The 12,518-nt window shown below is 42.3% G+C and overlaps 1 protein-coding gene across 1 annotated transcript in view; it reads right to left on the minus strand.

Moving 5' to 3' along the window:
• afg2a (AAA ATPase AFG2A) overlaps positions 1-12,518 on the minus strand; it is a 499,869-nt gene that overhangs the window by 362,076 nt on the left and 125,275 nt on the right. The window contains exon 14 of the mRNA XM_078539862.1: positions 1,524-1,650. Within this exon, the coding sequence (XP_078395988.1) occupies positions 1,524-1,650 (127 nt within the window). The remainder of the gene's footprint in view (positions 1-1,523; positions 1,651-12,518) is intronic.

Genomic DNA, 12,518 nt, shown 5'->3' on the forward strand with positions numbered 1-12,518 from the left:
TGAGGGAGCAGTCAGAGAGTGGGGGAGTCCCTTGGGGGGGGATCACAGGTGTGGGGGTAGTTCCGAGGGGATCTAGTCGGGGGTGGGAGGAATCCCCTGGGGATGTGGGGGCAGTCCTGTGGGGAGTCAGTCTAGGTCGTACAATAGTTACCCAGAAGTTAGAAGTGCTTTTCATTTTTCTAACATTTTTCTGGGTAACTATTGATGTAACTCAATCGAAACAACCGAAGTTTGCAATTTAAATCGCATTTTTGGATGGTTCCCAGTGAAGGGCAATTGCCCAAGGGAAGTTTGCACTTCTGAGCAATTGCCGTACCAACCTTACCTGTGAGCTTCTGAAGGGGATTCCCCAGCGCATCTTTGAGGTACCCCCTAATCTGATGCCGGGGTGCCCGGAAGGCTCAATTGTCTTTAACAGGTTTGCAGAACAAGTAAACTAATGGGGTCAGATTGGATTCACTGGACAAAAGTTAATGCTCGCGATGATGGGCCCATTAACTGGCTGGAGAGCTGGTGGCAATACTACTGTGGCCATCCCGCACCCCATATTCAATTTTGTGCCAATCAGTGCTTGCCTGGTTGGTGATGGGGTCCTCGTTGCATTCAGGGCAGATTTCCCACCTCCAAGAGCTGCTAAGCAACCAGAGGCTGGCAGTTTTTCAGTACTGGCAGCACCACCAGGAGCAGTGGCCAGTGCCAGTACTTCAGGATGCCCAAGCTACAGGATCATTGCTGGAGACTAGAGTGAAGGTAGGTAAGGCAAGCTCACCGGGAAGGCCCTGGCATGTGGGGAGAGGGGAGTCAGTTTTAAGGGCAGGCAGAGATCTTTACTGGTGGGCAGCCCATGCCTCTGGTGGGTCTTTCCGTTGGGCATGGGCTGTCCAAGTAGGAGAGGTTCCACCATCAGGCCGCAGGCATACCCTCCAGAGTTTGCCTGACGGGTTGCCCACAAGACACAGCCTTTGCCTGCCAGTGGCTGAATACCAGCGGAGTGGGATGGGACCCTTAGATGGCGAGCTAAGACCCTCAGTTGTCTTCTTGTTGGGTGGCCATCCCCCAGCCTTCCTGTACTTAATAAGGGGGAGTCAGTAAGGTGACACAGTCTCCACCACACACTTTCCTACCCAAATAGGACCCCCCCATCCTGCTGTGTCCCAGCCCACCTCAGGGTTGGGGGGTGGGGGAGAGGGGGGTGGGGTGTGGAGAATGAAATTCTGCCCACTATCTGAGTGGAGAGAAGGGAAAAGAAGTTAGAAAAATAAATGCTTCACATTGGAAGCCATGGTATTTCAGAGATCCACAGAAATGGAACGTGTTGTATTTTAAGACTCTTCCCTTGCAATAGCTGCAGTAAAATTTGAGGAAGCAAATCATGTATAGGATCCATGGGTATAAAAATCCATCATATATAAAATGGTCTGCTCAGTGCACTGTATACATCATGACATCAACATATCCATACTACACTAATTTGGAATGGGTGACAGAAATAAACATTCGGTACAGAAACCAATAGTCCTTACCTTGTCTATCATATCTGGCCTATTGGTGGCTGCCAAGATCATCACATTATGGAGTTGTTCAATCCCATCCATTTCAGTCAGCAACTGTGCAAGGACTCGGTCAGCCACATTGCCAGCACCAGCAGAGCTAAACCAAAACACAGGATCAGAAGGTTTCAACAAACTGTGTAAAAAAAAAACATCAACTGGAACACAATAAACTCATAAGAGAACAGAAGACAAGCTTTTATTTCAGAAAGATGCATAGACGAATTCTGTGTTTGAGATTTCTGGTTAGTTTGAGTTCTTGACCCATCCTGTGGCTTTTACTTATGATGCATTCTACAGCAAGATATCAGTTACTGAGGAAAAATATATGTAGCTGCTTCTGCTTTGTGGTAAAATAACTTACACACTATTCTTAAATGGTACAAGGGCCAGGAAGATATTTCACTGTCATCAAATCTCTTGCAATAAGTTACCTTGTGCCAGTATTTTAAAAAGTAAAGTCATTTTTTGAATAACCAGGAATTATGATCTTTTTATTTGCTCTTATCATGGATTCAGTTCTGTTTGGTAACATTAATATTCAAAAATGTAACATTTGATTCATTTTGAGCAGATCAGTGTGAAAAACTCCCAGGTGTGTTTATGAGGGAAAAAAATTGATCTGAGTCAAAACTCACTAAAATTAAATTTCTTTGAGGCAAAAAATTTTAGATTTTACCAATGGAAAGATTCCTTGTAGTTCAGTTACATTTGACAAATTCCATGGCCATTGAATTGAGCATCTCCACTTAATCTAATCCATATGAATCTATCCATATGAATAATTCACAAGTGACATCCGATATGATTGTGACAAAAGTAAATATTATTCCTCCTCATCCTACTTGACCTGTCTGCAGGTTTTGACATGGTTTATCACACCAACCTTCTTGAACACTTGCCCACCGTTATCCAATTGGGTGGGACTGTGCTTGCCTGGTTTCAATATCATTCATCTAATCATAACCATAAAAGGGCTTCTCTTTCCGCTCCCACGCTGTTTGCTCTGGTTACCGCCCAAGGATCTATCATTGACCCTTCGAGTTTCTCACCTGTTTGCTGCCCCTTGGCGACATCATCTGAAACCACAACACCAGTTTCCATATGTACACTGACAATCCCCAACCCCATGTCACTACCACCTCTCCCAACCCCTCTGCTGTCTTGAAATTGTTACACTGCTTAGCTGATATCCAGTACTGGATGAGCAGAAATTTACTCCAACTAAATAATGGGAAGACCAAAGCCATTGTCTTCATTCCTCACTCTATTTCTTAGCCACAAACTTCATATCTCTCCCTGGAAAGTGTCTGAAATTGATCCAGAGTATTTGCAACATTGGTGTCATTTTTGACCAAGGTGTGCTTCTGACCACATATCCATGCCATCACTAAGATCACCTATTTTCAGCTCTGTAAAATCACCAGACTCCATCCCTGCCTCAGCTCATCTGCTGCTGAAACCCTCATCCCTGCATTTGTAACCTCTAGACTTGGCTACTCCAACATGTTCCTGGCTGACATCCCACATTCTATCCTCTGTAAACTTCAGGTCATCCAGAACTCTGCTGCCTGTGTCCTAAGTCACACCAAGTCCCATTCACCCACTATCCCAGTGTTCACTAACCTACATTGGATCCTAATTAAGCCACGTGAAGCTAAGTAATCAAAATATTTAAATAACTCATAATGCACTGTTTTTACCCCCGATTCTGCCTTTAACAGCCTGACCTGTCAGTAACTCGCCAGGGTCACCAAGGCAAGTGCACAGTGAAGAATGCTTCTTCAGTGACAGGCTGGGAAGGTTTTGATCAATGAAACTGAAGGGCTCCAACCATGACCAGGTGAGAGGCTGCTTCTAATTGCACATTTCCTCTGAAAGAGTGCCATGCCTGTTTGACACGTGATTGCCAACTTCTTGGATAGTACTTCACCTGTCTAGCACTTCACTCACCTTCAGCATCCCTGCTGTCAGCCTTCAGCACAGCAAGGGAGGAGCTCATGCAGCTCCAGCTTGCACCTCTGATGAGAGGCAGGAGAACAGACAACACCATCACAAACGGCGCCAACAGATTTCTCCTCACCCGCATGCCCCTCCACAAAGCAGACAAGATGGATATCAAGATCCAGCTGGAAGGAGGCAAGGCCCCCAACACAGAGTCTCCAAGCAGAGGATGAGTCATCTCAACATATTTGAGCACCGATGCCTCAGTTTACTCTTACAACAGGTTGCTGCTGACATCTTCAGCCTCCTGGGGTAAGATCTTCTTCCCGGAGGAGGTGGGCATGTTTTGCCAGTTACCAATAAGGTGCCTGTCACCCTCCTCTGTCTCTGCCTCTCTCCAAGTTTGTGTGCTCTCTTCTCCTGCAAGGAGAGAACCAGAGGTGGGAGTATTAGGAATGGTTTGAGTGAAGAGGAAGGAAGGACAACAGCTATGAAGGGTGAGTGAGAGACTTTGGTGCGAGTGGGCAATAGGATAAGGGTGGGTGTCAGTGTTAGTTGTTTGGATGGGGATTTGGGGTGCCTGCAGAGACAGAAATGAGTGGAGCTGCGAGGTGTGTCTTGCTGAGGAGTGCTGTGCAGGAGAAAGCTGAGAACGTCAGAGTCCAGGGCTTGGCATCTGAAAATGTTATGCCAGTCACCTTTCCTGCCCTCTTGAGGTTTGGAACCTCTTGGCGCATTGTTTCCAAGTTGGAGGGCGTACACTTCTGCTGCTTATTTACTCACCCACTTCCACCCAAACCAGACTGGTTGGAAAGGTTGTCCTCTCCCTTGTATCCATGAGAGAGCTCACCTCACTACAGTCCCTCAGATCCCACTGCAGGAGACCCAAGTTGTTGCTGAGATGTGGTTAGGGACCAATAACGTTTTGTTTAAAGCAGAGAAAGTTTGATATTCAAGACACTTACTAAGCGAATAAAGCCACAAGATTCCATGGGTTTGGAACAAACAAAAATAAAATAAACCTACAAGATCAAAAAGATAAAACAATTTAGAATATCTATCCTGCACTCTAACATTCAGGGTAAGTAAGAGGTACATGTGAATTACTAAGCCAACTGTGATCAAACACACCACACTACACAATAAATGATAGATGTGACCAAGACAGAGTCCATGGATTTCTCAACAACCCACCCAGACATCAGTAACACTATCAGTCAACCAATCTCACTGAAACTCTGTCTCTCTCACGAGGGATTCCAGTCTTCACCTTTGAAGATCTAACCTTGGAGTTCTCTCCAAAAGCCTCTCCAACTCAGATGGCTTCAACAATGGCCCACCTCATGGGGTTTCAATCTAGTCTCCTGAGAATCGATTCCCCTAGATTCCTGAGTATATATCCAAGCACCAACTCACAATCACAATTTCAGATCTTTGGCTGCACTGAGCAGAACACTACTACTCTGCCCCAACGACCCACAGCACATTGGCAACCTTCGGCTGCCTTCTTCACTTAAAGTCTGCTCCCCCAGCCCTTTTCATGTTTGGAGCCTGTTTCTCTGTTCCTCTTTTTCCTGAACTTAACTGAGATCTGTTTCTGTCGCCTGTCTCTTGTCCCTTACCTGGGACTTCCTTTTGGGAAGTCTCCCTGTTCCTCTCCACTTTTTGGACCTCTCCCTGCCCCCTGCCTGAGAAACTAGAATTTTATGGTGTTCCACTCCCAGTCACCTGAGTGGGTTTTCGTACAATTTTTCCTTTTTTTCCCTCTCTTTATGCGCATGTGTGCTGGGCCTGTCTTGGGCCCAAAGAACTTAAAGATGCAGATCTGCTGAACTGCACAAGTGCAGGCTGCTCCTGGTCTGCACATGTGCGGGAAGTCCAAGGTTTGTCAGGATTTGGAGTTCCCGATCTCCACGCTCAACATTAAGTTTGGGTTTCATATCAACTGAGAACTCATTTCTTGGACAGATCTGGCATGCCCTCCATGTTGGGCTGGGGAACCTGGAATTAAGGTGCTAATGCCATGGCTCAGCTGAAGAGCCATGTCAAAGCCCACTGCAGCTCTCAATGGGTTCCTGATCTATAAACAATCCCATTGTTTGGCCAGGAACTAAACTAAGTTGGGAAAATTCCATCCTTTATGTCCTCCTCACAGTTTACTTTCGCATCTAGCTTTGTATCATCAGCAAACTTGGACAAATTACATTTGGTCTCATCTAAATCAGTGACATGGATTGTAAATAGCTGAAATCCAGGCACTGATCCTTGCGGCACCACTCTAGAAACAACCCGCCAACCTAAAAATGTCCCAATTTTCCCAATCTGTTTTTTGTCATTTAACCAATCCTCTATCCATGATAATATATTGCCTCAACCCCATGAGCCCTTATCTTGTGCAACATTCTTTCATGTGGACCTTTATCAAATGCCTTTTGAAAATCCAAACATACTACATTCATTGGTTCCCCTTGATTTGCCAAACATGATTTCCCTTTCATGGAACCATGCTGACTCTGCCTAATAATATTTTAATTTTCTAAGTGCCCCATTACATCTTCCTTAATAGGTTCCAGCATTTTCCCAATGACTGATGTCAGGCTAACTGGTCTGTAGTACCCTGTTTTCTGTCTTCTTTTTTGAATAGTGGTGTTACATTGGCTACCTTCCAATCCACTGGGACCATTCCAGAATCTAGGGGAATTTTGGAAGATCACTAGTGCATCCACTATCTCTGCAGCCACTTCTTTTAGAACCATAGGCCATCAGGTCCAGGGGATCTGTCAGCTTTTAGTCCCATGAATTTCTTTGGTACATTTTCTTTACTAGTATTAATTACTTTAAGTTTCTCATCCTCATTAGCCCGTTGGTTCCCTGCTAGTTCTGGTATTTTTTTGTACCTCTGCTGTGAAGACAAATACTTTTTTTCATAAACGTTTATGCCATTTCCTTACTCTCCATTATAAGTTCTCTTGTCTCAGTCTCCAAGGAATCCATGCTTACTTCTGCTACTGTCCTCCTTTTCATATAATTGTGAAGTTCTTACATTCGGTCTGCTCTCATCTTATTGCCTTCCTCTTCATCAATTTTTTGTTTGTGCTTTGCTGGTACCTAAAAGTCTTCCCAATCCTCAGGTTTGCTACTCTTTTGGGCAATATTATAAGTCTCTTTTAAACAAATATCCCTAACCTCTTTAGTTAGTCATGGATGTTTGCAAGCTAAGAATATATAGCAAAGAAAAATAAATAGTGATTTCAAAATTAAAATATAGGTTAATTAAAACAGAAGTAAAAAGACGATACAGAAGCAACAATATGGATTAGAACTCTAAAGGGATATATGAATTTGCTGAAAGTGACTAAAAGGGACATCAGAATTTCAATGTCAACCCTAGAGATGTATAGAGAACAATAGTATTACGCAGCAAAAAAAAAGTTCTTTCTAGTATCAAACTATAAAACAGCCAGTCAGAGGAGTTCAAACTGCAAAAAATACACATGCCAGCAAAGTTAACATTGTAATGTTTGCAATATCAAATGAGTACTGGTATTAAAGCACAAAACACAATATTAAAATTTACATGTACAATACACACTTGCTACAGAGCACACAGCTGACAGCGCTGAGCTGGCTAGCACAATTGTATTTATGAACCATATAACAGTACGTTTCCTGGAGAGATGAATGTTCCCTTTGCGGTAGCATAATTCACCATCATTTAATAGCATCAATGGTTATTAATTATATTGAGTATATTGTTATTGGGTTTCTGTTCAAGAAGATGACAAAGACAAATAGAGGCAACAAAAAAAGCTAACCATTTGACAAGAGATAACTCTCTCAACTTCTAACATCTAATTCCTTTCTTCCCATATTTTATTTCAATCTTGCTTCGTCTCCTTCCATTTTGTCAATCCACTATGGTCAGAATTTCTCTGACTTGCCCCCAGGCTTCGGTGAATGGATGGATCCTGTCAATTTTTTTTTCTAATTTTTCTTTCATATGAAGTTCATTTTTATCCTATATATAACACTTCAGACACAACACAATCACCTGAAATGTGGATTACTGGTACTAAGCAAGATTGGTAACGCTACGATGCTGGTTTCTACTCTACCTCATAGATTGACGTAACTCTACATTTGATCAGTGAAATCAAGCTACCGAAAGTTTTCATTTTTTTCTGACTTTTCTGACTTTATTTTAGGCAATGCATTTCCATTATCTCCTTCATGTATCCTTGAAACATCCATTTCAGACAGCGACATCTATAATGGGTAGGGTGTGGTGACATCAATCAGTGAGATTCCCAGTATAGGATGGTGACCTCACTGGGACCAGTTTTTTTTCAGTTTTCCAGGCAGAGTTCATCCTTTCCAAGTTTTCTTGGAAAATATAAATTCCCTTCAGTGGGTAGATGGTCTAAAAAGGTTTTCTCAATCTAGATGCCACTCCAATAGGTGCACACTGTAATGTTGCATTAAATTAATATCTGAAGCGATTAACAGAACATTAATAAAAATTACCTGATTTTTTGGTCTATATGCTTAATCCATGAACCCCAGGGATATCCATTGTGCAGCAAAATTCCTGAGGTAACAAGTGGGAACAAGTAACCTAGTTTAAAACATACATCCATAGAAGAGGAATCTCTCTTTTTGATTCACCAGGGAGAATATAGAGTAGAAATGAGTGTTAGCTTCGTTTTTGTATGAAAGTTTAACACATTTATATCTAATTATTCTCGTTATTTTGATGAATACTGTAAATTCCACCCTATTAACTAAAAGTTAGATAGACAGGACTCAATTTCTCCCTTATAATTTCCACCATCGCTTTGACACCCATTTTCATGCAGGTGGTCTCTTTAATCAAACATTATTGCCAGAAAATATTTCAAATCAATGGACATTGAACTGTATCCAATATTGCAGTTGGATAATTAAACTCTCCAAAAAATGAAGCATTTATATTGCTGCTGGAGATTAATGAAACAAGTGATTTTTTCCATGTGCTTGATCATACGAGCACAAGAAAGAATTTCCATTTATATAGTGTTGTATCATATCCTTAGGACACAACAAGCACGGGTGGCATTTGTTATCCAGGTTGTGTTGCTGAGCCTTCATCTACAGCTGCTGCTGTTCTTATGGTAATGTTGCTTCCACATAGTGTTAAGTAGTGAATTCCGGGATTTTGACCCAGCTACAATGAAGTAATTGCAATGTCCACGTCAGGGTGCGTGATTTGAAGGGGAACCTGTAAGTTGGTTTTCCCATGGTCCTGCTAGTTCATCCAGTTGATGGAAATTGTGTGGCTGACAGATACCAGCAAGTAAGTTTGACAAGTTACTTGTGTGTTCTAAATATAGCCTATACTACAGTAATAGTGGTGTTGGCAGAGGCACTGATCATCAGTCTGCTCTACCCTTGATGGTGTTGAGCTTCTTGAATGTTGTCCCAGCTGCACCGTCCTCGTGGAGCATGCATCCCATTACAATACTAACATGTGCATGGTAGACAGGTTTTGAGGCCAGAAGAAGGTACAATCAGCAAAGTAATCAACTTCTACCTTGTTTTTATATCCAAGTCATTGATATGATGATATAAGTTGGGGAAGAAATGTTGACTTTTAAGAGAACTCCCTGCACATTTTTGAACAGTGTAAGAGTGCAGCCTACTGGATGGACCTTTTCCATCCATATTAACAGGGTCTTCTTTTCAGGTCTCCTCCACAAGATTCCACCACCAGCAATACAAAACAATTCCTGAGGCCAAAATATAATTTTCACAAATTTCCTCTTGGCTTAGTAACTACCTCTAGCTACCTGAGACAGAGCAGCAAAGTCAAGTGGGTGCATCTGCAGGAACTCAATATGTGTGGGTCATCCGTCCTGATTATTTATATTGCCCAGGCTCTAGGATTAGGGAGGGGTCAATACCCTCTGCAGCAGGCAGCCACGAATCCTGCTCCATCATACATATAACAGAACAGAACTCCGGAATTTCAGAGCCTCTGTATTTTAAGGGAAAGGCTTTGGGGTTAGCCCCATTGAGAGCTCTTTTCAATTCCAGTTCCAATGAACAAGATGAAAGTCTCTCTGTTCTGCCAGCTGTTAAATTAGTTTGGGTAGCCTCAACCCGAGTTCTGAAACAAGGTCACAGGTCTGAAACGTTGGGCGGAATTTAATTCCTCACCCTTGATGCGGTTCAGAGGTGTGGGGTGGGGTGGTGGGGGGGCGGTGGCCGGGGGGCGGGGGGGGGGTGGTGGGTGAGGTCTAGAATGAAGGTGCGAGCCTCGCTCCTCCTTCTGATTTAATCCAAGGCAAGAAGGCCCAAGGATGATTTTCCCACCCAGAATCCAATTAAAGCCCTTAAGTGGCTACTTAAGGGTCTCATCCTAACATCACTGGTATCTAACCAGTGGCTGGCGGGTCCCCAACACACGAGCAACCTACATAGACCCTGGCGAGTATGTTTGTGGGCTGATCAGGGGTGGGGGTGGGGGTCCTTCTACTTGGGTAGTGCATGTCCAATTAAGACACCTGCCGGAGGCATAGGCAGCCCATTGGTAGAGACATCTGCCTGCCCTAAATACTAAACCCCCTCATCCACCTCTCACCAGGTCCTTTCTGTCTGGCTCCAGGGAACCTGCCCAAGTTACCTTGTTCATGGGACTTCATCACTGATCCTCTGCCTAGGTTGCACTGCAATGCCACCCATTCTTGGTGGCACCGCTGGTACAGGAGAGCTGTTGGCCTCTGATTGGTATACATCTCAGACTAGGATTTCTCATGCTAGGAACAGGGAAATCCAACGGTGAGAAGGTAAATGCCTGGTCAGGGCTAATCCCATTGAGCATCCCAAAAATTGCCATGAAGGGGATGCCACCGGTTTTCCAGCCAGTGAACGCAACCCTCTGAAACCACCACCACCGCAACAATAAAACTTTTATCTATAAACTCTGTGTCTCTGTTGAGTATTTCGAGCATTTTCTGTTTTTTTGCTTACCTTTCCTCCGCCCAATAGCAAGTTTTTATTTAAAGTATCAAGAATTTCTTCCTTGGCTTTATAAAACTTTTGAAATGACCTGTCTTGTTTCAATACTGTGGCAAAATACTGTTCAAACCGAGGCGTAACCAATCAATAAAGGGTTAAGGCAGGATGCCATACTTTTGAAACTTTCTGAAAAACACCATTCTTCGGCGTCAAAGATTGCAGCAGCACAGCAATCCCAGAGTGGCAAAGGTTCCCGAAATGCCTAGAGTTCCTCCAGCAGACTCCCACACACAGCCCAGAGTCATGCTGCTCACTTAGACTGGAAGGTATTATTGAGTCTGACATTTCTGTCGGGTTGCACAGCAGAAGACTGTCAGCGAGGCACTCCTGCCAACTCAATCTTTTCAATTCTGCTGCCATGATCGTAATTAACTGTCATGCTGCTTTATTTCCTCCTTTCACTGATTCCGGTGAAATATGGCTTGGCAGTTCGAAACTTTCCATCGTTTTCAGCTCTCCTTTATTAGTAGCAGGAAGTGGTATACATCTTCCTTAAGCATTAGAACTGTCAAATCAACTGCCAATGGCATATAATGGAATCTTTTTTGTTAAATCAAACTAAAATGACAGTCCAAGAGCCTTCTGGCATGGTTAAAGACCATCAAAATATCACCTTGTGACAAAATCATTAATTATTCAACTGAACAGCAGTCTTCTCGGGTATTTACACAAAAAAAAAGGGTCACTAAGGTACAGTGTTTATAACATTGAGGAAGTATATATTCTTCCATTTGGTAACCTGAGCAGAAATTCCACGAAGAGTGAAAGCAAAACAAGAAAGCCCACCTTATATGCAAATTGACCTTTTTAAAAAATTAATATCAATAAACGGAGAAAAATAGACCCCATAGTTTGAAAGTTATCCTTATAGCACATAAGTCACATTTTGACTGAGTAGTGACAACCTAAATTCATAACAGATTAAAGCTGGTTGACAAAGTAAGAGAAATCAGTATGTGGCCAGATTACTTCAACATGTTTCATTATTGACTGCTTTGTGCTAGTCGGTAATTGGATCGCACATTAGAGAAACCGAATGATTTACAGAAAAATCTTCTAAGATCTTCATTAACTATTTCTCTGTGTGTCATTGGACTAGAGTATTTCAAGGATTTAAAATTAAAAGCGCACAGCTCCAGATGAGATTTGTTGACACAGAATAACTTCTGTAACGTCAGCTATAAAAATGAAATCTCCAGTATTGACAATCAACAGCAAGTACTAAAGGTAAAATCGTAAATATCACAAATCATAAATATTCCAGTCTTTGGATTTAATTGCAGAAGCCCCTGTCTGTTTTCTCAGGTGGATGCTAAAGATCCCAGAGAACTATTTGAAGAAGAGCAAAGGATTTCTCTTGTTGGTTTTTCAATATTAATCCATCAATTGGCATCACTAGGACGCATTATCTGGACTTGCATATCATTACTGTTTGAGAGACCTTGCTGTGCACAAATTGGTTGCCATGTTTCCTACATTACAACAGTGACTACACTTCAAAAATAATTCATTGGTCAAAAGGAGGTTTCAGGGTTATTATATAATTGCATGTTCTTCCTATTCCATCACAAACAAAATATAGCAGTAAATTTGGCTGCTAGTTTCAGCATTATTGCATGACTTACTACTTACTACTTAGTGGGTAAATTGTCCTTTGCCATCACATCATTTCAGGCATGAAATTGATGAAGGTTAAAGCTACTTAACAAATGTGTTGCCGTAGTATTAAATGCTTTGCATAGATTTCGGTAAATTAATTTAGTTTGATCCAAAATACAGTATGCGTTAAATCAGAAGTATTTTACTTACAAGCAAATATAGATTTGTGTTGGCATAAGTATTAAATAATGACACTATATTATTGTTCACTTTACCCTAGTCCATTATTTGAGAGAAAGATTATATTCTTAAAAAAGAGACATGCTGTCAAAGCTTTTCATCTTGCACTCATCAGGACAGTTTGCAAGA

The sequence above is a fragment of the Cetorhinus maximus genome, chromosome 1, assembly GCF_964194155.1.
Source record: "Cetorhinus maximus chromosome 1, sCetMax3.hap1.1, whole genome shotgun sequence".
NCBI lineage: Eukaryota > Metazoa > Chordata > Chondrichthyes > Lamniformes > Cetorhinidae > Cetorhinus > Cetorhinus maximus.